The sequence below is a fragment of the Xiphophorus maculatus genome, chromosome 19 (assembly GCF_002775205.1).
Source record: "Xiphophorus maculatus strain JP 163 A chromosome 19, X_maculatus-5.0-male, whole genome shotgun sequence".
NCBI classification, from domain to species: Eukaryota; Metazoa; Chordata; class Actinopteri; order Cyprinodontiformes; family Poeciliidae; genus Xiphophorus; species Xiphophorus maculatus.
Window position 1 is genome coordinate 2,756,331 of NC_036461.1, and position 24,505 is coordinate 2,780,835.

Sequence of the window (24,505 nt, forward strand, 5' to 3'; positions counted from 1 at the left end):
AACATAATATACTGTGTTACCAAAAATCGTGTAATCCAATCCATAGGAATACAGCTGAGTAGGATAACTTATAAAAAAACAATGTGAATTAAAAAACAACAAACTATTTATAATATATAAAAATAAAACTGTGCAAACATACATGTAAAAACCAGGAGAAATTTTATTAGAAATAATTTGTTGATTTTCCAATTAATTAATTTTATGTTTTATTACTATTTAAGTCATTTGTAGAACCTAAATTTCCTGCTCCAGCTTTTCAACATGTTTTTCACCTCTTTGACCACTTGAGGGAGCCAGCGTCCATAAAAGGAGAGAGTAAGTCCTGTTGGCATGTTGTGGTGTTTGAACCGTTTCATTGCATCTCTTTGTGGTGCTTTTTTGTTTTTTCTACTGTGTCCAGGACTTCTTAGCGCCACCAACCTGGTATTAAAATGGTACCAAAAAAATGTCCAGCCACTGTTGGACATCTTGTGTCAGTAATCAGATACGGTCCACTGTGGGAGTATCCGATGTCCTAATTAGATTTACAAACCCTGTGGCAGCCACTGTTTCAGCTGAGGATTGAGTGTCTCCTTCAAAATTCCCCCCAAAAGTTTTACATTACCTGCTTCTCAAATATTCATGACTCTCAAGGCAGCAGTTGCAGCCACTTCATCTAAGCTGATGAAGTGGTCAGCGGTTCTCTGTTACTCTGCTGCAGTTTTATACCTGCAGAGTCCAACCAACCCTCTCCACCTTCCTGTCATCGAGCTGAATTTAATGTTTGTTTATTTATTTATGCTATATTTTGGTGCGACTCAAGTAAATGAAAAACCAGTTGGAGATCGATTATTATAGTTTCATGGGGTCATCATAATTTTTTTTTTAAATGAAGTGGTCCAAACAGGCAAAGTTTTTCAGAAAAACTAAATATAATTGATTTCAATTAAATCTGTTTTGACGGTTTAGCTTCATAGTTTTTTGAAAATGCGGAACTACAACAAAAAATAAACACATATACACACAGCGACAAAATTGTTTGTTTACAGCTACCAAATATGAATAGGAGATGAAAAATGAGAATATGAGCACAGACGGACGGGCAGACAAACAGACAGACAAACAGATTATGTTAAAGATATTGTTTAATATTTTGATCTTAAATGTCATGTTTTCATTCATCAGAAAATTGACATAATTAACAAAATTACTTGAAAACATCCATCTTTGTGTATCTATATCATGTGAACTGAGTTGTTGAAATAGGAGCAAAGCTGTTTATTTAGAGTTAGAACAACGTCCAGCCCCTTTAAAAACTTTGTATAGGCTTATAAACTTCATATCCACACACACGAAACGATTAAAAACAAATTGGACGTAAGACGATAATTCAAATATTCAAATGTTTGTTAGTCAACGCACGTTTTCCACGCCTTTAGGCGCCAGTAAATCTACCTGACACGGGATCTTACGAGCAGCACTTTAACGCACCTCCAGGATGACGTCACGTGCGCTCACCGGGGGCGCGAGCGCAGCGTTTTGTTGCAGCCTTTCATCTGTGCGTCCTGTGCTGCAGCAGCGCGAGGAAACGCGGAGGATCCTGGACCTGATCCGTCTGAGGGACATGAGAGTTGTGACGGTTCTTCTGCACCGAAACGGATCCATCTGAACCAGATTAAACGGTAAGAGTTCGGGATTTTATCAAACTTTAACTCCGGTTCAGAAACTCCCTCACGTTTCTTTAATTTAATGATTTGTCATGTGAATTTTAATTTCTATGCATAGTGTTTATTATAAATTTATTGGACTTTTTCTATTTTATTGTGTCTTAAAAGTAAATTTGTAAGTAAATTTCTTACTTCCATGATAGAACATGGAAGATCCTTTCATTCAATGTTCAGTCATGGCCAGCCTTCTCTTGTGTGGATGTTTAACTTTCCAGTTTTTGAAATGTTCTTTTAAATTTTCTCCAATAATACAAATCTTTATCTTAACCCAGTGTTTCATACCTTTTTTAAAAAGTGCAACCTTCCCAGTATTCACTGCTGTCCAGTTTTCCATTCTCCCTTTGGCCTGCTGTAGTCAGGAAACAAATGGCAGGAAACAAGAGGCGTGTTTTATGTGTCCTGCTTCAAACTCTGAGCTAGTGTCCGTGCACACTTACATGCTTGCTGTCTTCTGATTTGCATGCTCCTTACGCTGATGGCTGGCTGACTTTGGTCCAACTTGAAGCCTATCACCTCTCTGTTTGGATTAGGGTCAAATACTAAGAGGATTTCAGGCTGCAGAGTCAAAGTTTTTCTGGGTGAAGAACTGATCATGGTTTGATGAGGAGTTTGGATGTATTCTCCACAATTTGAGTTAAAGTAACATTGAAAAAGCTGCTGTCGTAAACTGAAAATCAGACAGTTTATGTCCTAAGGCATATGCTAGTTAGGAGGCTGCTTAGGGCCTCCACTCCACCAGGGGGACCCCAAGAGCACCAAGCCAGAGTCATGGCTCTCTAACTATATACAAATTAAAAGTTATTTCACATGAAAAAAATAAGTTCTATATCATGTCTTATAGTTGTTACATAATAATACGGAAGTATAATAAATAATAATAATAGGTTAATATCTTCCTGCTGCTACTGTTGGGAAAATATGAAATATTTCCCTAATATTTATTTACTGTAAACTTAGTGTTTATCAGGTGATTTTACACTCAAATAGTTAAAATAAAATGGCACACTTAAATACCAATCTGCATTTCAAAATCCAGTTTTTTCTTTTAGTTTGCTCCTCCTGTAAGGTTAAAATCAACAGCCATGATAACACTGGAATGATGTAAGCTAATTACAAGTTATGCTAATGATAGCAGGTATGTTACACCTATAAGGAAGCTTAGGGATGATGAAGCACTTTGAGTTGAGTTGTTGGTGAGGGACTCCCAAATGAAAATCTGCTTAGGGCCCTGAAAAGTCTTGGGCCGGCCCTGCCTGTAAAGAAACTCAGATCAAGGTTATGAACTTTAGCATAATTCTGTAGTTATCATCCATCTAACAAAAACAGTGACTCCATTCCTCTTCCCCCTCACAGCCTTGATCTACCACTTCAAGGCTGATGATAAAAACTGAGAGGATAAACGTCTCTGCTGTGGTTTTTAATTTAACTGCTTTCAACATTCAGTTCTAATTATAAATATATATATATAAATATAAGAGGTCCATGTGGGTTTTTGTCAAGTTTGGTTTCTGATTTGGGTTGGATTTCTTGCAGTTTTTATGGCTGGCTTCCTGTCTTGTTTTATTGGCGTCACATTTTGTGCCACTATCAGCGTTTATAAGCTACAATAAAGAGTTTTCAGTTCTTTATTGTTCTTTATTTGGGTTCAGTGGCTGATCCTGAAATATCTTCCTCAATGCAAAAACACTTTTGTCTAATTTCTAGTTCAAATATCTTAGTTTTCTCTTATTACAAGTGTACTAACTTTCAAGAAACCTATTGGCAAGATAGGAGCATCAATAATATTGATGAAAATGCAGCAGTTGCACTGACAGATAAGACATTTTCCCATGTTACAAGTTAAATAATCTACCAGTGTAACTAGTACATTTTCATCTACATTGAGGAATTATGTACTTAAAATAAGCTCCTGTATCTTGCCAAAAGGTTACTTATGAGTTTGTATTGTTTCAAGTTTGTAAGATATTTGACCTGGAAAGTAGACAAAAATATTTGGTAAGATTTTGTGTTTTTACAGTGCTCTGCTTGTCTGCTTGTCTACTTTGGACAGAAATGCAGTGAATCCTTCTAAAACTCTTCTAACTGCCCATTTTATTAGTTTAAGCACCAAATTTATATTAATGTACATTAATATGCACAGTGGAAACCTTCCACAGAAGCTAATATCTACAGTCTTTCTTATTTCTTCACTTCGTACAGCCAATCAGAACCCAAGGAAAATAAATGGAGCTCTCCGGTTGGCTGCTTTGCAAACGGCAGGCAGTAGCGTGCCATGTAGCATTACAGCTAGCTGTTTCAATTCCTGAATTTGCAGGTTTTATTTAAAGTATTCTAGATATTCTCTATGGAAAAATCTGCAAATACAGAATTCTCACAGAATAATTTGGAGTCTCGTTCCTGAGAAAAAGTTACAAACACTTAAACTGTTGTTATGGTGTAAAGTCATTTTAAAAAGACAATGTGCCTGAATTTTTCTCTGGGTGCAATAATGCACTCCTGTCTTTTCCCAACTACTACACTTTTTCACTGTTCCAAAATGAACAAATTCACCTGTTTAGAAATATTTCAATATATATGATCAGTCATGGTTCAGAGAATCACCCAAATCTGACAAATTGTTTATTATATTGGCTGCAGTTGGAATAAATGTTGTTGTTTTTGTAGAGATGCATCAATAAATTCACCAAAAAAATCCAAATTTCCTTTAATCACCTTTGATTGTTGAGCAGTAAGTGAGTTTTTTTTATCTTCCTTATTCAAAAAATGCTTCCAAATTTAGAAGTAAGCACATGAAACAACAACTTGAACCTTTTTAGTTTAATAAAGGTCAGATGAAGGTCAGGAGCAGCCTAACAGACCGGAGCAGCGCTCACTTTAAAGAAGACGAAGCACAAATCCATCTGCAGTCCTTTTTAGAAATATATATAAAATCAGAATTTGATAGGTGCATCTCTAGTTTTCTGTTTTTATTGACAGCAATCAGTTTATGCAGCACATTATTGCTGCAACCTTCAGTATAAATACCTTATATCATACTGCGAGTTGCATAAGCTATATAATTTATCATGCTGCAGGTATCTCATATCGACTTATGACTTATGTTAACTTAAGGAAGTTATGTTCTATAAAATTATATTAGAGACCTTAAATTTACTTTGTTTAGACCTCACACTGCTCATTGTTATGCAGCCTCAACGCAAACGTTATAATCAACAAATGTAGAGAAACAGTGTGTGTGAAAACTGGAATAAAGTCTGACAGGTTTTATCTGAAGAACATGATCAGTAGTTTTATCACCAATCTCTTTGAATGTCCAATCCCTGAAGATGAATATCAGCTATTGTTGGGTTATAACATCTATTACAAATGTTTATAGCTGTTAACGTCCAATCAGATTGTTTTTTTTTAGCAGAAATTAACCTCCAGTGGAGCAAGAGAAGCGACTTTGTCATCTTTCACTGTTTGCTGATGTACCAGAAACATTCAAATCCAAAGTTTCCTCTTGGAAATCTTGTTTGTAAAATTAAATTAAAAAAAGTTAATAATTGTGTTAAAATCGAATCAAAATTAACATGTTAAAGTCCCGGCCATAACAAGAACGCAACATTTTTACATGATCATGGAAATTATGTTAGTGTCTTCATCAAATACTGTGATGACAACATCAGCAAATTAATATGCAGTAATTTATAAAATCAGTTGCTATTGGTCACATTTTCATCACCTATATTTTTCTCTTTCATTGCAATGCGTCCAAACTATCTGTGACCTTTATCAGCATTGGCTCTCACAGCTGGGCAGTGTGTGGCTATCTACTCCATCCAACAGGCTAAGCTGTTAGCATACAAAGCATCACTTGGAATATAAGTGCCAACAAATATCACCTTTTAAACAGGCTTTTTATATTAACACATCACTGCATGTGCTAAATTTACCCACTTTGAACACAACAGCAGTGTTCATAGTGGAGTATGTTCCTATATGTCAACATGATATCCTTTGTGCTAGCAATAGCATATTTAAGAAACATTAGCATGTTACCTAATTTAATATAAAATCGGCTAACAAGTTATATCAATGTTCAGTAATATTGATATAATTATCTAACATTATAAAGTGTTTGTGTTTGTTTTTGCATACTGGATGGACTATATTACAGGCTTTGGGCTGAATGTCAACATGCTATCCTTTATGCTAATATTAGCATTTTTAGAAAACATTAGCTAATTTTAATTAAAAGAAAAACTAAGCCTATCACACTGAATGGAGTGAATAAATGTTAGTTGACATGCTAGCGAAAGACAGAAAGGCAACAGTGCTCCATGAAGCCCAGATTTAAAATATGAGAAGCAGCCCAGTTAGAGGAGAGATGTGTTACTCTGATCGCCCTTGCATTAAATCAGCTTTAAACAGAATGAACAGTAACTTTAATAGTTTTAAAGCTGTAACTATTTAAATCCGGTTAACTATTCCTGATAATCTTCATTTGGGATGTTCATGTGGGGTCACCTGAGGTCATGCTACCCCCTGGAGTGATTTCAGGAACCCTGCGGGGCGTATTCCCAGTCACATTGGACTGGGAAATCCTCTCTTATAAGATCAAGAGGGGAATAACAGGTTAGTGGAAAGAAAAGCAGACAGCAGCAGCTGGTCCAGTCCCAATCAACTAATGCAAAAGACTGGGAAATGTCACTGCTGACATCATTGAGAGTTCTAGTAGTTACTCTGATGCGGTCTTTCTGTTTCACGTAACAGATTGCAGTCAAATGATATTAGAAAATGTGATTTAGAAACATATAGAAAGCTGATAAAGAAGGTCCTGGGTTCAATTCCCGGCCCGGGGACTTTCTGCACTGAGTCTGCATGTTCTCCCTGTGCATGGTGGGTTCTCTCCGGGTACTCCGGCTTCCTCCCACAGTCCAAAAACATGACTGTCAGGTAAACTGGTCTTTTTAAATGCTCCCTAGGTGTGAGTGTGTGTGTGTGGTTGTTTGTCCTGTATGTCTCTGTGTTGCCCTGCGACAGACTGGCGACCTGTCCAGGTGACCCCGCCTCTCGCCCAGAACGTAGCTGGAGAGGCAGCAGCTCCTCCTGACCCCATTAGGGACAAGGGTGTAAGAAAATGGATGGATGGATGGATGGATGGATGGATGGATGGATGGATGGATGGATGGAAAGCTGATATAAATCTGTTTAGTATTAGATAAGAAATTTGGTGAGTGGCACTATTAACTGCACTGCAAAAACACAAAATCTTACTAAGTATTTTTGGTCTAATTTCTAGTGCAAATATCTTAGTATACTTGAAATAAGGCAAACTAGATATAGGAGCTTATTTTAGCTGAATAATTTATTAATATTGATGCCAGTTCCACCGGCCGATTATTTTATTTATAATATATAAAAAATATTTTGTTATAAGTAAAATAATGAGCCAATGGAAATAGCATATTTTTACCAATATTAAGGAGTTATTAAAACAAGCTACTATCTATATCTTGCTTACTTAGAAGTTTGTTTTTCTTATTTCAAGTGTTCTTAGATATTTGCACTCGAAATTAGACCAAAAGTACTTGGTAAGAGTTTGCCTTTTTGTAGCTCTGATAACAGACTGAAGCGTCTTTGTGCATTTGGAAGTTAGTTAATTTTAGAAGCTGAGAATCAGGTTTGGTTTTATGAACTGATGTAAAAAATGCAAATCTGTGTGTCTAACTTTGCATATTTCTACAAAAGCAGGTTCTTCTTCTATTTGTTACCCACCTTCCTGTTCCTGTCACTCTCTCCCCAGCGGTGCGGCTCGGCTGAGCGGAGGTAAGCCATGGAGGACGGGAAGCCAGTGTGGGCGCCCCACCCCAGCGACGGGTTCCAGCTGGGCATCATCGTTGACATAGGAGCCGAATCGCTCACTATAGAACCGCTGAACCAGAAGGGCAAGGTGGGTCATCGCACTCCTGCACACAAACTGTGACTCTCAAGCAAGTTTCGCTCCGAACATGCAGCGAGAAAGATGATGTGCATCGGTTTGATTTTAGTATTTTGGTCTCAAAAGTGTCGCCACTCCGCTGTCAATACAAGGTTTTCAATGAGGCGTTTCAAGGTTTTGGAAAGTGCTTAATTTCTGTATAAAGTGCTTGATATTCAAACTGCACGATTTTTTAATAAAGTGCAATTTAACATTTGATTAAAAGCTTAAATTTTGAACAGTTGAAACAAGATATTTTCATCCACCAATTAAAAAGACACAAGCTGCGTTTCTATTGATATAATTCTGCAAATTGGAATTAGGAAAATACATTTTTCTTAATGGAGACACGGCAGGTCTTAAAAGTTTCCGGCTCTATGAAATTAGTGTATTTTACAAAACTGGAATGGAAAGACTTTTTTTTTCCATCACACTAGTCAAGTGATCAAAAAATGATTTGTACTACTGGTGGAAGAAGACAAGAGGAAATGATAGAAGGATAATGGCGCGATACGGTTTTTTAATTACTTATCACATGAAAAAATGTATTTACATGTGATTTTTTAATTGCATTTTTAATGTAAAGGGATTGTTTTCACGACATTAGTGGACTACCGACAAAGTTTTTTGTGCATTTGTATTGAAATTGCTGCTACTGACTTTTTCTTTCTCACTATCTGAACTTACATCAAACTAAACGTTTCTTGTTTTAGGTCAGTTAGAATCAGCAAAATTATTTCTATTTCCTAAATGCCAGAAAACTAAGAGAGAACATTTTTTAGACATTTTTATATTGTAACTTTTTTGTATTTGTGTAGTGGCATTTAATTTAACTGTAACATAGTTTGCGTAATGAATATTTATTATTCCTAATGCTTCAGTGACTTATATTAAATATGAAATTTTGCCATTGTTTTGGTTACTGTGTCTGTGCTACAGAATGTATAATACTATTACAATACTACAGGAAATTATATCATATAATAGTTTAAACTGTATTTTTTAGTTCATTTGTATTGTTTTTATCTCCAAAGTGGAAAAGTTAGAAAATTTACATTGAAACTCATGGATTCAGGGAAAACATTTTCCCCAAAAAATAAATTCTGTGAATAAATATTTCTGTAACTTTCCTTCAGCCAGTCTCCAGTGTGATTTCAGGCTTGAAGGCGTCAGCACAACAATGTGCATAATGGGAGAAACACGAGAGACCGCATGTACAGAAACATAAATAAGTAAAGAGCAGCAGCAGCAGGTGAGCTGATAGCGTTGCCTAGAGAGAGAGAAAAGAGAGAGAGCAGCTCATTAGGAGGTGAAGGCCACCTGTTGCACCTGAGTCACCACCGGTCCACAACCTGCAGCCATCTGATGTTTACAGCAGCTGCTAAATGCCTCTTATTCTTTAAATAATTTCATAAATCTTTTTTAAATTCTGTCTTAATGTCTTGCTAGGAGCCCTTACTTAATCTGTAAGGTGTCGTTTATACGGAAAAACAACAAATTCAGAGTCTGTTCCTAAAATAAGAGTGTGATGTGTTGCAGCTTTTCTACAAACACACCAGACAATTTTATGCTAAATCAGTTTAGCTATTATACAACACAGAAAATAAGATAAGACAAAATAATTTTTTTGTCTCCCGTAGGAGAAATTTGTCTAGGAAGCAGGAGCAAAAACTGCAGTAGAACAATAGAAACAACACATGCAAAATGTACAATAGCTGCGAATAAATACGTAAAAGCAAAAAAAAAAAAAGGATTATATTTGCATAATCTTAGTGAGATTTGACACATTAAAATGGCTGTATTTTGTTGATTTCAATAGAACAAATGCAGATATGTTCAATAATTTAGAATATCCTCAAAAAAGTTTAGTTCTATTTTCTACCAGATGTTAATTTAATTATTTACTTTTTGGTCATTTTTTACTTTACCACAAGTTAAAAAAAAAAAAAAAACACCACACACACAATGCTGAAAAAAAAAAAAGACAAACATTTTTTAAATTCCTCTCAATGGCAATAACACAAAATGCTGATTAAAGAATTGTAGGTAGAAGTTTAAGCATCAGCAAAATCAATCATTTATTTTAAAAATGCTGAAACTCCTATACAAAATACACAGATTCAATATTTGCAGTTATAAATTTGAAATAAATAAATTATAAATTATAAATTTGATGGTTATGACTTTCAGCAAATAAAAACCCCAATTTTTTTTTATCAGAAAATTTGAATCTTACATGTTAATTTTATATAATTTTATTTATTTCTTTATAATACCATCAGCTTGAAATTATTAAAAATAATGTCATTATATTTTATCAGTAAACTCAACAATATTACATAATAAATAAATTCCACTTAATGGAAACTCCTGTGTTTTAATTGTCACACATTTCCAAATGACTGAAAATTAAAATAAATGTACTTCTATTTTTATTTGATTATGTTACGTCAAACTGACGTAACGATCAGGAAGTAGAAACATCCAACAGCACCATCCCTTTCTCTCAGCTGAATTTACATATTTTACTTCAGATAATTTGTTTAATAAGTTCCAGGGACGCCGGCGCTGCATTTTTTACCTCAGCTTTACTGCTTCCTGTCAGCTTTTCCTGCTCCTATGAAAATTATACATTTGCAAACCATCTGAGCTGGAATGTTTTCAGGATAATTAATATTTGTTTGTGTGATGAAAAAATCCCTTTGAAGTTGAAAACATCTTTGTTTTAGAGCCTGATCCCCTGAAACATGTCAGCAGGCTCATTAGCGGCTGTGTTTCTGCGTCACGTTTTATTGGTTAGCCGTTATTCACGCAGTCGTTATCATGGATGACTGTGTCTGTGTTTGTGCCAACATCCTCCAGGAGGCTCACAAAGCTCCCCTTGTTTATGATCGCCGGCTCCCTGTGGTAATAAACCATGCAGCTTTGTGCAGCCGGCCGGATTTACGCTGCCAAGCATTAATATAGAGATGTGGAGGAAAGCCATTAAATATAATGGAGAATATAATGGAGTTTATGAAACCAAAATATATTGTAGGAGTGAAACTTATGTTTGTCTTGATTGATTTGTCACCATTAATAATAGAGCTGCTTTATTGGTTCCTATGAGTTCAGCTTCATCATCATCAGGGCTGAACAAAGCATTTTTAGGGCCCTGAGCAAATTGTAATGTGGGTCCCCCATTTTAAAATCAACACCAGATGCTTCGTCATTTCTAGGTTACTCTATGTGTGTAAGATTCACTTCAAAAACACAGTAATATACCCTGAATAATTGTCACAATAAGCAGTAAATCAATTAATCTTACAGTAAATTAAAATTCTCAGTTTCCTTTAGCATGATTTATAATTTTTCTTTTTCTTTCTCTTTCTACCAAAAACTGGATGACAAAAGTTTTATATCTGGTTCTTTGGTCTCAACTCGCCATTTTTTTAAGGACAATTTTGTTTACAGAGACTTCAATAAAATTTATTTTATTTGTTATTTATGTTGTTTTGTTTATTTATTTTGCATTAGTAACATGTCTTCAAGTTCGTTAGAACTTAAAGTTTATTGATCTTTGAGAATATGTTCTTGCATTATTATGTCACTAACATTATATCACTTGATAAAATGGTCTCAAAATAACAATATTATCGCTTATTGCAATAACTTTTGGTTGGTTATTGTCACAGGCCTGCCTGAAATAAGACACTATTATAACTTATAAGTTACTTTTCAGCACAAAATAGAAGCTTGTTTGAAGGAAATAATTCATTAATATTGATGAAATCGTTCTAGTTCCACCGGCAGGGGAAAAACATTAAAATCATAATAATCTGCCAATAAAAAGTGTGCTATATTATTTTAACTATTTAAACACAGAATTTAGAAGAGAAACCTATTATAAATGTACCAACTCTAAAAATAATGTAGTTTTTTTCATGTGTAATAGCATTTATTTTGTATTATTCGATGTTATTCAAAAACAGAGGTAATTTTATCATGCTAGCTTTTTGCTCTGGTGGTGTAGAGTCCCTAAGCAGCTGCTTAACTTGCACGTGCCTTGGGCCGGCCCAGGTCATCATCATCATCGGCTCCTCACTCAGTCCGCTCACCGACTCAGTCAGGTGTTCAGATCCTGTTGCTCTCCCTCCAAATTATTCATCACGCTGCCATGTCTCCCCTTGTTTCTCTCACAGCCGACTTGTTCCATTGAGTTTATTTCCATTGACTCAGACTCAGAGACAAAGCCGCAGAGCAGCAGTAACTAACACATCCATGCTGCGTTGAACGTCATTACAGCCGTCTTTAAGCGTGATCAATCATGTTTATGCCGGATTGATTTGATCTTCTCTGTGCTTAACACACATCTGGCTTTTATGCCCCAATAAAAATGTTTTCTACTCTGCAAAAATGTAAAATCTTACCAAGTATTTACTACTACTTACTACACTTAAAATAAGACGAAACTAACTTACAAGTACATTTTAGCAAGATATAGCAGCTTGTTTTAAGTTATAATTTATTAATATTAATAAAATGTGTCTAATAACATGGAGGGGGGAATATTTTAAATGAAATAATCTGCCAGTGAATTAGTACTTTTTTTAATAAGTATTAAAAAATTACTGATTTAAACTCGTCTATCTTGCTGAAAAGTTACTTGTAAGTCAGTTTTGACTTATTTGACATATTAACACTAGAGCCTTCACCATAAATACTTACTAATATTTTGTGTTTTTGCAGTGTAGCATCTAATAAATGGTAAATATTTGTTGCATAAGTGAACCAAACACACCTTGTGTTTTTTTTCTTGTAAATGTTGTGGTGTAAATGTTACCGTCACTGATGTGGTTCATGTTTCAGACGTTTCTGGCTCCTATGAACCAAGTCTTCCCAGCAGAGGATGATGTCAACAAACACGTCGATGACAACTGTACGTTTCCAGTTCTTAAAAATTTCACTTTGTTCTTCTATATTTTCACTTGAATTGTTCTTTTTTTTCTCTGTGTTCAGGTTCCCTCATGTACCTAAATGAAGCCACTCTTCTCAACAATGTCAGAGTTCGGTACAATAAGGACCACATCTACGTATGTTTTTACTTCTGTCTATAATTTACAGCCTTGAAAATATTATGTTTTACTATAACGATTAATAGATCAGGATTCTGTGGCAAATTTTTCATATTTTTCAAAGTTTTGATCTGTTGGTGCTGATTTCTCTGTAATAATTAGAATATAAGAGCAGAAATCAGGAGATTCACCTCATTCCTTCTATGAACAACTTTTAAGTATTTTATAAGAAGCAAACTTTCACCTCTTGGAAAAATGGCTACCTTATAAAACACAACATTCAGAAAAATATGAAGAGAATTTTGAAAAAATGCATGTCTTGCATTGCTATATATATATATATATATATATATATATATATATATATATATATATATATATATATATATATATATATATATATATATATATATATAAAGAGAGAGAGAGAGAGAGAGAGAGAGATTATATAAGTTTTTCTGCTGCTGTTCTTTCATTGTAAAAGTTAGAAAAGATCCTAGCTTGTTAATAAGAACCTACTGTATATCAGTACAAAATCATTTAGATCATGAAAAACAGTCTTCATGTGTTTACAGTGGAGACCTTGAAAGTAATGGAGGAAGCAAAATGTTGCAAAAATAATATAAATATTTGTCAATTTTAATGTTTTTGGATCAAAAACAAAATTAATCATGTGGAAAATGATGGACTTTAACTTTTGACTATGTTTTGCTGCTAACATTTAGTTCTGTGGACTAATAGAAACTAAATAAGCTAAAATCATTAAAAATAGGCAGCTTGGTTTAGCCTTCCTGTTATCTATTGAAATTTTGCTCTCTCTTGCTTTCTTGCAGCCTGAATGAATGACAAACATGTGGTATTAATTTCTCTTTACATACACTTAGGCTGTTATTATTGTACAAAAATGTTAGTATTGACTTGGATTAAGTAGCAGATTGCAGAGCAGAGAGACAGGATCTCCATCCTTGACTCCCTTGGGAAGAACTTCCAGGTGGTACCGGGGGAAGGTCAGACCCGGGTCAGACCGGGAAACCCTGCCTTTACCTCACTGACTCACTTAGGAAATTAGAAACAGCTGGTTGATGAAAAATTCAAGACATGAAAAACGGTAGAAGGTGTGTCTTGCTCGCTTTCAGTCCTCTCTCTTTCACTTCTGTTATTGTTTTTTGTTGAGGAATCTAAATTATGCATCTGCAGTGGCTCTAACCATGCATGTGCTTCTCCTGCAGACATATGTGGCGAATATCCTGATAGCCGTTAATCCTTACTATGACGTACCGAAACTGTACGGGCCTGACGCCATCAAGTCGTACCAAGGAAAGTCGCTGGGAACTCTGCCACCCCACGTCTACGCTATAGGTGAGAACTCGCCTGTCAGACTGACCCCTTGCAGGTTAATGTTTGCAAAAACGCCGTGCAAACTTTGAACTTCCTGCTCAATGAGGATGACACTGAATGTCCAGGTAGCAGAAACAGGCAGGAAGGAGGACGGATGCGTTTTGAAAGTCTTCACACGCCGATGTTTGAGTTCTATAAACTTGTTCTATATGTTCTGCACTATAGTTTCATAAGTGAAATAATGCATTATTTCATTTCATAGATTTGCATGGATGGCAAATGACACAATCAGTGTTCCATTTTGTTTGTTGTAGCGGATAAAGCCTACAGGGACATGAAGGTTTTAAAGATGAGTCAGTCCATCATCGTCTCTGGTGAATCTGGAGCTGGAAAAACTGAAAACACCAAGTTTGTTCTCAGGTATTTCCTCTTTCTTTCCTTCTTGTTTTGCTCTGATTTATTTCAGGTTATTTTTAAAACAGTTTTCAGATTCTTCATAAAACCATTCATGACCTTCAGAACATTTTTACCTTGAGTGTATAAATGCATTTTATTTCTATTTTGTGCTGCAGACCAATAAAGAAAGTAGTGCATTGGAAAATAGTTTGTTTTCAAACATTTATACAAATCTGAAGATTAAACTGCATTTGTGTTTAAGTAAAATCCATTTGCATCTGCCAGTCTCCTAAGTAGATAAAACACACTTTTACTTTTTGAAAGTTTTTTATCTGACAAACACTTTGGTGTTCAGTTTAACTATAAACCATTTTTAAAAAGGAGAAATTCTTAGTTTAACTCACAATGTTTGAGTTCATTTTTAGAAAAACAAATTTGAAACACTTTTTAACACCTTTAAAACCATTTAATATTCAAGAAATCTGCTATATTTTCATTATAGTAAAGGTTGATCTCATTCCCACCATATTTGGTTCATTTTTTGGATTAATAAATAGGATTAAAAAGGAATTCAGAACAATAAAAACGGAAAAAGTGGAATTTAAGAAAATAATAATACCATGGCACACATTTCAGATTTTTATAAACAAATTTTAACAATCAACAAATTAGTTTTGTGCTTCATTAAATGGCATCCAATAAAATACTTAATAAGAAGGTTTTGTTATAAAATATAAAAACTCTTTATTCTCATGAAGCTAACAATTTAGACATTTTAAAGATTAAAAAAAACTTTTAAACAGATGTTTTTTTCTGTCAGTCAGAGAACAAAATCTAGATTTTAAATCTAGAGTTTTATCACCTGAGATGTGAAGTTCTTCCTCAGACTTCAATACTTAATAAACACAATAAATAATATCATCATGTCTAACTTCATTGTTGACTGTGCAGCTGATTACCCAGCATGCTTTGCATAACCACCATCTGTGTTTATTTTTCTGCTTCGTGCTCATCCTGCAGATACCTGACAACAACATATGGCAGTGGTCAAGATATTGATGAAAGAATTGTGGAAGGTAATCCATGACCACGTCACTGCTGGATTATGTGTGTTTTTGGAGTAATTCTCACTGTGATTTTTACACTTTATGCTCCAGCAAATCCCCTTCTGGAGGCATTCGGAAACGCGAAAACTGTCCGTAACAACAACAGCAGTCGGTTTGGGAAGTTTGTAGAAATTCACTTCAATGACAAAGTAAGTGATGACGACTTCTTCAGTTTTGTTTCCATTTAAAGCACATAAAGAACTTTTGGTTTAATTTGTAGTGTAAATATCTTAGTACATTTAAAATAGAACAAAACTAACTTACAAGGAACTTGTATCAGAGCTTGTTTTAACACAATAAATCTTTAATTATGATGAAATAGTGCTAGTGAAACAAGATGTCTATTCCATATTACAAGTTAAAAATGTCCACTGGTAGATTATTTAACTTATAAGTACTACTTTTTCATCAATATAAGGAATTATTTACTTAAAACAAGCTCCTCTACCTTGCTGAAAAGTTATTCAGAAGGTTTTTTTTGTCTTATTTCAAGTGTACTGGGATATTTGCTGTAGAAACTAAACTCAAAATACCTGGTGAGATTTAGCATTTTTGCAGTGTCTAGGTAATTATTCATCAACACACCTGCTGTAAAACTTGTCTTGTGCGTCACCAGAACGCTGTTGTGGGTGGATTCGTCTCCCATTACTTGTTGGAGAAATCCAGGATCTGTATGCAAAGCAACGAGGAGAGGAACTACCACATCTTCTACCGGCTGTGTGCCGGGGCGTCTGAGGACCTGAAGAAGACGTTACACCTCGACTCGCCCGATAACTTCAGGGTCAGTGTGCAACAACCAGCTTCTTACAGAAGTGTTCGTGTCCTTGAAGTTTGTCATGTTTGGTCTTTTTAAAACCACAGATGAGCAGATTTCATCACTGCGATTATTTTGGGATCCGTCTCTACGAGCTTTATGCATCAAACGTTTTTTAAAGGTTTTTGTTTTTGTCCAATCTACTTTGGAAAATAGTAGATTTTAAATATGCAATATATTTGGGAATTGCATATTTAACCATTTTTCATCATGGGCATGGCACTCCGAGTTAATTGTCCACACCTATGTTCCACATTTATGCAAATCCAAAATTAAAACACAAAGCTACTCTTATGATTGCTTTAATACTTAGTTTAGTTTGAGAGTTGGTGCAGCTACTTGCACTAAGGACGCAGACTGTGCCGCACTGACAGGTGAGAAGAAACGGAGCTAGACGTCCAATTAGCTCCTTAAACTAGCATTAAGTGGGATTGTGGGAAATGAAGGAATAAGTCATGTGAATCGCACAGCTCACAAAATACGCCTGAGTATATGGGAGCTTTAAGGGAATCTGAATAAAAATGCACACCGCACGTTTCAGATTATTTTCTGTGAAAACCTGTGAAAACCATGCAACCTATCCAGAAACTTAGCAGACAAAATTTGTAGCCAACCAATATTGCGTCGACTGACATTCTAATTTCATGACTGAATATTTTCAGTTCAGCTATTTAAAATATAAAAAGTGATTCTTTATTTTTGTTCTGAGACCAGAACAAAACCCGCCTCAGGCTGCTCCTGTAAATGTTTACCAGCATCAAATCCCCAACGCCTCTTCCACATCAGCAGAAGCCGCTTCGTCAGGCCGTTTTCTTCTAGTTATTCAGAATAATATTGCAATAAATCAATGAAGATTTCTCACCAACGATGAGTTTAATATTTCCTAATCTTGACATTATTGAACAGTTTTTTCTGGATTGTTTTTGCAGTACCTGAACCGAGGATGCACCAGATACTTCGCCAGTAAGGACTCTGATAAACAAATCTTACAGAGCCGCAAGAGTGCTGAGGTAACTTTCCTCCTGTGTCCCTCTAATGTTCAATTTTTGGTTTTTCTAGAACATAAATGAAATTAAATATTCTAGTTTCAGCAGTAACAACGATTCTCTAAAGTGCAAACTTACTTTTTAAGACAAATGATTATGCAGTCTTGAGTAGCAAAGCTTTTTAATTAATATTATAAAATGATACAAAAACCTATTTTCCTCTCCATCTCCTCACAAATTATTACATTTATTCTGTAAAAACTGCAGAGTTTTGGTGAAAATAGATGCGTTACGCACAGCATGATGCATTTTAAGGGTTTCATTTTGTTCATTTAATATAACAAATGTAGCTAATAGCTAATGAAAAACCCACAATATATGAAAATTACATCAGACCAATTTAAAAAGAGGCTTTAATGCAGAAACATCGCTGACTTGGAAAACTGCAAAAACACAAAATAGTACAAAGTATTTTTATTTTACTACGCAGTAAATATCTCAATACACTTGAAATAAGACAAAACTAACTTATAAGTAACTTCAGCAAAATAGAAGAACTTGTTTTAAGTCAATAATTTCTTTATATTAATAAAAAAGTTCTGGTTCCACTGGCAGATTATTTTACTTATAACATGGAAAAAATGTAAATGAAATAATCTGCCAGTGGAAATAACATTTTTATTTATTCCCTAACAACAACCTTGGCTTCATGACTTGCACGCCATCTTTTTGCCTATTTCCTGTCTGCATACTTCAAAATAAAAGTGAAAAAAAATCATTTCCTATTGGTCTGATGTAATATTAAAATATTCTGAGAAATTTGGGGTTTTTATTAACTTTATGCCAAAATAACCAGAATTAACACTTGAGATAATTAAATAAATTAACTTTTCAGTGAGATCCTAATAGATTGTTTTTTAAACCTAAAGGATTATATTCGTACCTGTAATAATAAAAACTGTTTCATCTGACATCAATCTTGTTAATCATATTGTTTGCTTATAATGTCTATAATCAGTAATTTAATGATGAACGTCCTGTGAGCTGTGATGTAAGTAAAACTGATTTATTCGTTCCTGATGATGTCATTTCCTCTCTGTCCCGTCGCTCATAATAAACAGGAAAATAAGGTGATTTGTTTTTCCTCCTGTTTTTTCTGACTTGCCGTCGGAGTTTTCCAGGCTCTCGCTTTTAGTGAAAACAGGAAATGGGCGCATAAAGTTTTTTTCTTTCTTTTCTTTTTGCATTTGCATGCCAGTTTGGATCTGGGTTTGGTGTGGCTTAATTATTCAGCTGTCTTCAGACCTTAAAGGCACGGCTGCAGAACTTCATGCAAATTTTACATGCAGCCATGTCACCCTCTTAGAAAAAAATAAACATTTTTCCTCCTTTTTTAAATATTGACGAACAATTCATCTTCAGTGATCACTTTACAAGATTTATTGTGATGTAGAACTATTCTTACATATTCATACGTTATTATTTTATTCTTATTGTAATATTTTGTTGTTCCAAAGGTGGAACAATAAAGTAAAAAGCACATGTAGAGATAAACTGTTGCTCCATAAAGTTTGCTGAGTTCTGCTGGTGGAGGCATTTCTTTGATTTTCATATTTCAAACCTGTTTTGCAGTTTCAGTGTGAAGTTTGAGTAGGGATGCACAATATATCGTCACTAACATCGGTATCGGCTGATATTAGTTTTAACATATCGGTATTGGTTCCATTAAACATAAATAAACTGGGCCAGAATTAACAATCTTTCCATCTTGTTGCCATTTATTTCTGGAGGTTTGTCAAGTGACGGTAACAGTAGCTGCATTTCCATTACAAATGTGCACAAAACTTTGTTGATGGCACATTAATGTTAAAAAAATACAATTTCACATTTACAGTGTTTCCATTAAATACCAAACTCAGTTAAAATCACAAGTGAATACGTTTGTTTAGGCAATAAATCATAAATGATCAATAAACATCATCCTTCAACTACATCCAGTTGTTTTCTACTTCGTCTTCTTGCTGCTAGGCAACAGTGTGCAGCCCTATTGTACATAACAGCAGTATTTATATCAATATCGGTCCAGATTTTATATTTGTGCATCCCTGTGTTTGAGTGTTTGACTGAATTTTTTAACTTGACCTTCTGTTTACTTTCTGACTCCTCCATGTTTCTTGCAGCATGTGAAGCTGGGTGCTCTCCGCGACCCCCTGCTGGACGACCAGGGCGACTTCAACAGGATGTGTGTGGCCATGAGGAAGATCGGCCTGAACGACACGGAGAAGCTGGACCTCTTCAGGGTCGTCGCTGGCGTTCTGCATCTGGGAAACATCGACTTTGAAGAAACTGGGAGCTCCTCAGGTGAGAAATGAGCAACAATCAAGAATATTTTATTATTTAGTCTCTAAAAAACAAAAACCCTGGATTGGATAATCAGTTCATTCCACGGCTTTATAGGCATCATTCATTTCCACATTTTATTTTTTTTTCTGGTTTTTACGATTGATGAACATGAAGTAGTTCATTTTGATTTATACCAACATTTTTCAACATTTCTTCTGTCATATTTGGACACAAAACTTCTGTAAACATCCATTTTAAAGTCCTGCCATAGATTTTTCAGTTAGATTGGGTTCTGGTTTCATCTAAACCACTGCATTGTTGCTCTGGCTCTACTTTTTCTGCTGGAAGATTAACCTTCACCCCAGTCTCACGTCTTCGGCAGCCTGTAACAGGATTTACATTTGTTTATCTCTCCATCAACTCTGACCAAATTCTCCTCCACTGCTGAAGAAAAGCATCTCCACGCCATAATGCTGCCACCAACATGTTTCATCATAGCGATGTTTGCTGTGGTCTACATTAGCTTTCTTCTTCTCATTCTCCCATAAAGTGCAGATTTGTGCAGTGCACGACTTAGATTCCCACATCTCAGAGTCGAATCTCTGCAGCTCCTCCAGAGTTGGTATCAGAAAATAATCTAAATCCAAATGTTTGAAAAAAAATTTAGGTCTTTATTTGTTAAAAAAAAAATTGAAATTTATGTTTTTTCACCACGATTATACACTATTTTCTGTTCTAGCTCCTAAAATCCCAATAAAATGCTTTGAGTTTGGGTTTTAATACAACAAAATTTCTTTTCTGCAATTATTTTCATGATAAATTCAAATCAGCTCAACTTCCGTTTTGATGTTTAATGTCTTTTGAACAATACTTTATATCTGGGTTTCGGTTGTGTTTGGTTTTTGTTTCAGTTTTATTTATTGCTTTTGGTTGTCGTGTTTTATTTTGGATTTTTAAAATGTCTTTCTGTTCTGGAGTTACGTGATCTTTAAAAAATTTAACTTTATGGTGAACCTGCATTATTATTCTATTATCAATATATTATATTAAAAGTAATATGTTGTCTATCACAATAATTTATTGTCCAGTAAAATTTGATATTGTGACAAGCCTAATCTTTCAAAACGTTGTGTATATGTTGCATTTTGTCATGGTTTTATTTCAACTAAGTAGATAAAAGTTGTCTTTTTAAAAATCTAAGTGGCATTTTCATACATTTTTGTAACCGAAAAGTAAATTGTAGACCTTCAATGCCACTGCAACTTAGTCAGAGAAGGTAATAAAAATGGAGATGCTGCTGTTGATCTCTTTACTTTTACTGGCCAGTTTCTTTTTGTTGTCCGTTGGGAAGGCCGTGTCTCTGTTTCGAGACTCCAGTAAAAGCAAAACACTGTAAGGACGTCTCGATTACGAGGTTTTGTTGTTTATTTATTTACTTTATTGCTTTTGCTTCCAGGCGGTTGCACCATTAAGAAACAGTCGGACCAGACGTTGAAGTTCTGCGCAGAGCTGTTGGGTCTGGACCAGGACGACCTGCGGGTCAGCCTCACAACTAGAATTATGCTCACGACAGCAGGGGGCGCCAAAGGCACGGTTATCAAGTAAGAAAACCAATCCTGCTTCAGGCACAAGGATAAACTTTGAGGTGATTTCAGTGAAATAATAAGAGTTAAGCTAAAGGAGATGTTTCTCTTTTTCCTAATCTGTCTTCCTAAATGCCCTGTGAGTTAAACGAGCGTATGCAAATGAGGATATGATATTAACACTGCTCCTCTGTACTTTGGTGGTGATGCCATGTTTGGTAGATGAATATTTCAGAAGGGGCCAGCTGCTGGCCTGGCCTGGAAGTGTTTCCTCCACATCAATAATGCAGCTTTTGTCTGAGGAGGCAGGGGAGCGTGGCTGCGGTGCGCTGAAGCCCCGGTGTCTGGGGAGCAGGTGGAGCTTTGTTACCAAGCTGCAGATACATCCAGGCGTCCCCTGGGAGGGAAAAGTCTTTTAACTCATCAGATGAAACATTGCAGCTGATAAAATTACCTGTCATTGAGAGTAATTGTTTGTTTGTAAGTTTAAAACAAGAAAATCTGCTAACAGGCTGATTGTTTTAAATGGGCTTTTGTATCTTAAAGGCTTTCGGAGCCGAATAACAAAAGGAAGTAGAAGGAAAAGAGATAAAACGGCTATTTTAAATTAAAATTCAGCTTCTTCCCAGCTGGGACAGCTCAGTCGAACTCTTTGACCTGCACTTTGTGAGATCAGGCAACCTCTGTGAATAATTCGAACATGAATGGTAAGAAAAGCGCCATTAGAGATTCAGGTAGGGTTCAAAGTTCAGGTTTCTTTTAAAACTAAACTCCTAGCTGGAATATTAAGCTCCAAGCAACTTGAAAGATGCCACTTTAGAAATGGGGCTGATTTGGAAAAAGTGAAAACAGAGCGGCGCTGTCCCAGTTAGACTTTCTCTCACTGCCCCATTTTTTTTGTGTCCCTCCAGGGTTCCTCTAAAGGTGGAGCAGGCGAACAATGCTCGGGACGCGCTGGCCAAGGCCGTGTACAGCCGCCTCTTCGATCATGTGGTCAAACGTGTCAACCAGTGCTTCCCCTTCCAGGCGTCCTCCAACTTCATCGGCGTGTTGGACATCGCTGGGTTTGGTAAAGACAGATCCGCTCTGAGGACGCAGGCTCACTACGGCCGTTAAAGATGGAATAAAAGGAGTAAAGTTCTGCCAAAAAAGTTTTCTAGAAAAAACATTAAAATGTCTGGGTTTGAAAAGTGGAAAATTTGCGAGAAAGAAAAATTTTTTTTTATTAATTTCAAAAGTTTTCTAGAAAAACTTTAAGATTTCTGAGCTCCAAAATTCAAATATTTGCAAGGAAATAAAGTTGAAAGATTTTAGATTAATCTCACAAATTTACTAGGAACAATTTTTAAATATCTGAGTTCTGAAAAAAAAAATGTTCAGATTGATTTTATAAATTTTCTAGAAAAAACAAGGAGCTTAAAGACAAAATTTCAGGGAAAAAATAACGAGATGAATCACAGAAAGTTTCCTAAATAAAAAAATTGCGTTGCTGAGCTCCAAAATTTAAAAAATTTCTAAAAAACAAACCAATTCAGAAATAAATGTCCAGGAATTTTTGATAAATCTGAGAAAAATGTCGAAATTTCTGAGTTCCAGAAGTAAAAAATTTTAGCTCAGAAATTTTCTTGTTTTTTCTAGAATTTTCTGAGATTAATCTCAAAACGTCTGTGTAGTCTGGCAGAAATGTAATCCCTTTTCTTTATCTTCAACATCCTTAATACGTTGTTGTACTTTTTACCTGCAATTTGCCAAAATTTGCATTTCTTTTCTCTTGTCTCTTGTTGAGGAGGATGTTGCCTGAGTGTGTGGCCTGATTGTTAATTTAGCTAATGTGATGCGTAAACTCATTCCTCACCAGGCATCTTGTTGGAGAAACTCATTTCCCCGTTCCTATAATTAATATCAGCTTTGCATTTATTTGTCAGGGTTTTAATTGAAATGTATCTTCTGTTTTTTGATCCTCTCAGAATACTTTGAGCACAACAGCTTTGAACAGTTCTGCATCAATTACTGCAATGAGAAACTGCAGCAGTTCTTCAACGAACGTATTCTCAAAGAGGTGGGTGATGAGCCAAACGCAAAAAAAGGAAACATTGTTTGCATGCAGACGATTTTTCTCTCACTTTGCTTTCTTTTTCGCTTTCTACGCCCACATTTCCTTTGAGCTTTCCCATTAAAGTGCTAATTTCAGCTTTTTTCCTCTCCTGTAATGTCATTTAATTAGTGGCTGTCAATTCTGGTTCTGCTCAGTACTTATTATATAAAAGTTGTTAGTTTGAAGCTTGTTGGATTGTTTGAAAACCTGGAAGAGTTTCTTTCAGTGTTTGATTTCTGTGTTTTCGGTCATTACAGGAGCAGGAGCTCTACCAGAAGGAAGGCCTGGGGGTGAACGAGGTGCATTATGTGGACAACCAGGACTGCATTGGTGAGTTTCTGACTGGTTTTAAATCCTCAAACTTTTTTTTTTTACCCCTCCAGGGGGTCTTTTGTGGGCTCTAGTGTCCCTTATATGACAGTAGGCAGACAGGAAACGGGGAAGGAGAGGGGGGAAGACATGCGGCAAATGTCGTCGGGTCCGGGAGTCGAACCTGTGACGGCCGCGTCGAGGACTCAAGGCCTCCAAATACGGGTCGCGCTAACCGCTACGCCACCATGGCACGCCCTTAAATCCTCAAATTGTTAGGATATTTACATTTATTTGGCATCATTATTACAGTTATAAATTCATCATCAGTTCTGTTTTGCTCTTAGTAAAATGCGCATCGTTACACTGTGACGGTTAATTTGTTTTCTTGCATATTAATTTTGTAGTAGATTCAGTTACATTGTTCTGTTGTTATTAATTATGTGCTTCACAGCAAGCGATCTCTACTACAAATATGAAAAAAAACCATTATCATCTGCTTTTTGTGTTATTGATAAAATTATTTACATATACTCTAGGGCTGCAAATAACAATTATTTTAGCTATTCTTTAATCTATTGATTATTTTTTGATGATTTTCTGTTTAAATCTGTTTTACACAACATTGGAAATGCATTAAAATATGCACATAAACAAAAAAATATTAAATTCCTTTTTTAAATAAGAAAATAAAAGAAATTAACGTAGCAAATGATGCATATGCAGCTAAAAAATGTTCCTCATATCAATATGGAGAAAAGCTAATTGTTGATGATATTCCAGATTAAGAGATTAAAAACTGGACAGCAA

At 35.4% G+C, this 24,505-nt stretch overlaps 1 protein-coding gene across 1 annotated transcript in view; it reads left to right on the forward strand.

Annotated features, from left to right (window-relative positions):
- The first annotated feature begins 1,535 nt into the window (after positions 1-1,535).
- LOC102223118 (unconventional myosin-VI-like) overlaps positions 1,536-24,505 on the forward strand; it is a 56,978-nt gene continuing 34,008 nt past the window's right edge. Inside the window, exons 1-15 of the mRNA XM_014469614.2 lie at positions 1,536-1,664; positions 7,498-7,644; positions 12,520-12,589; positions 12,670-12,743; positions 13,955-14,084; positions 14,378-14,483; positions 15,480-15,535; positions 15,617-15,714; positions 16,182-16,346; positions 17,309-17,389; positions 19,546-19,726; positions 21,165-21,309; positions 22,203-22,360; positions 23,259-23,350; positions 23,644-23,716. Of these exons, the coding sequence (XP_014325100.1) occupies positions 7,528-7,644; positions 12,520-12,589; positions 12,670-12,743; positions 13,955-14,084; positions 14,378-14,483; positions 15,480-15,535; positions 15,617-15,714; positions 16,182-16,346; positions 17,309-17,389; positions 19,546-19,726; positions 21,165-21,309; positions 22,203-22,360; positions 23,259-23,350; positions 23,644-23,716 (1,546 nt within the window). The 5' untranslated portion in view covers positions 1,536-1,664; positions 7,498-7,527. The remainder of the gene's footprint in view (positions 1,665-7,497; positions 7,645-12,519; positions 12,590-12,669; positions 12,744-13,954; positions 14,085-14,377; positions 14,484-15,479; positions 15,536-15,616; positions 15,715-16,181; positions 16,347-17,308; positions 17,390-19,545; positions 19,727-21,164; positions 21,310-22,202; positions 22,361-23,258; positions 23,351-23,643; positions 23,717-24,505) is intronic.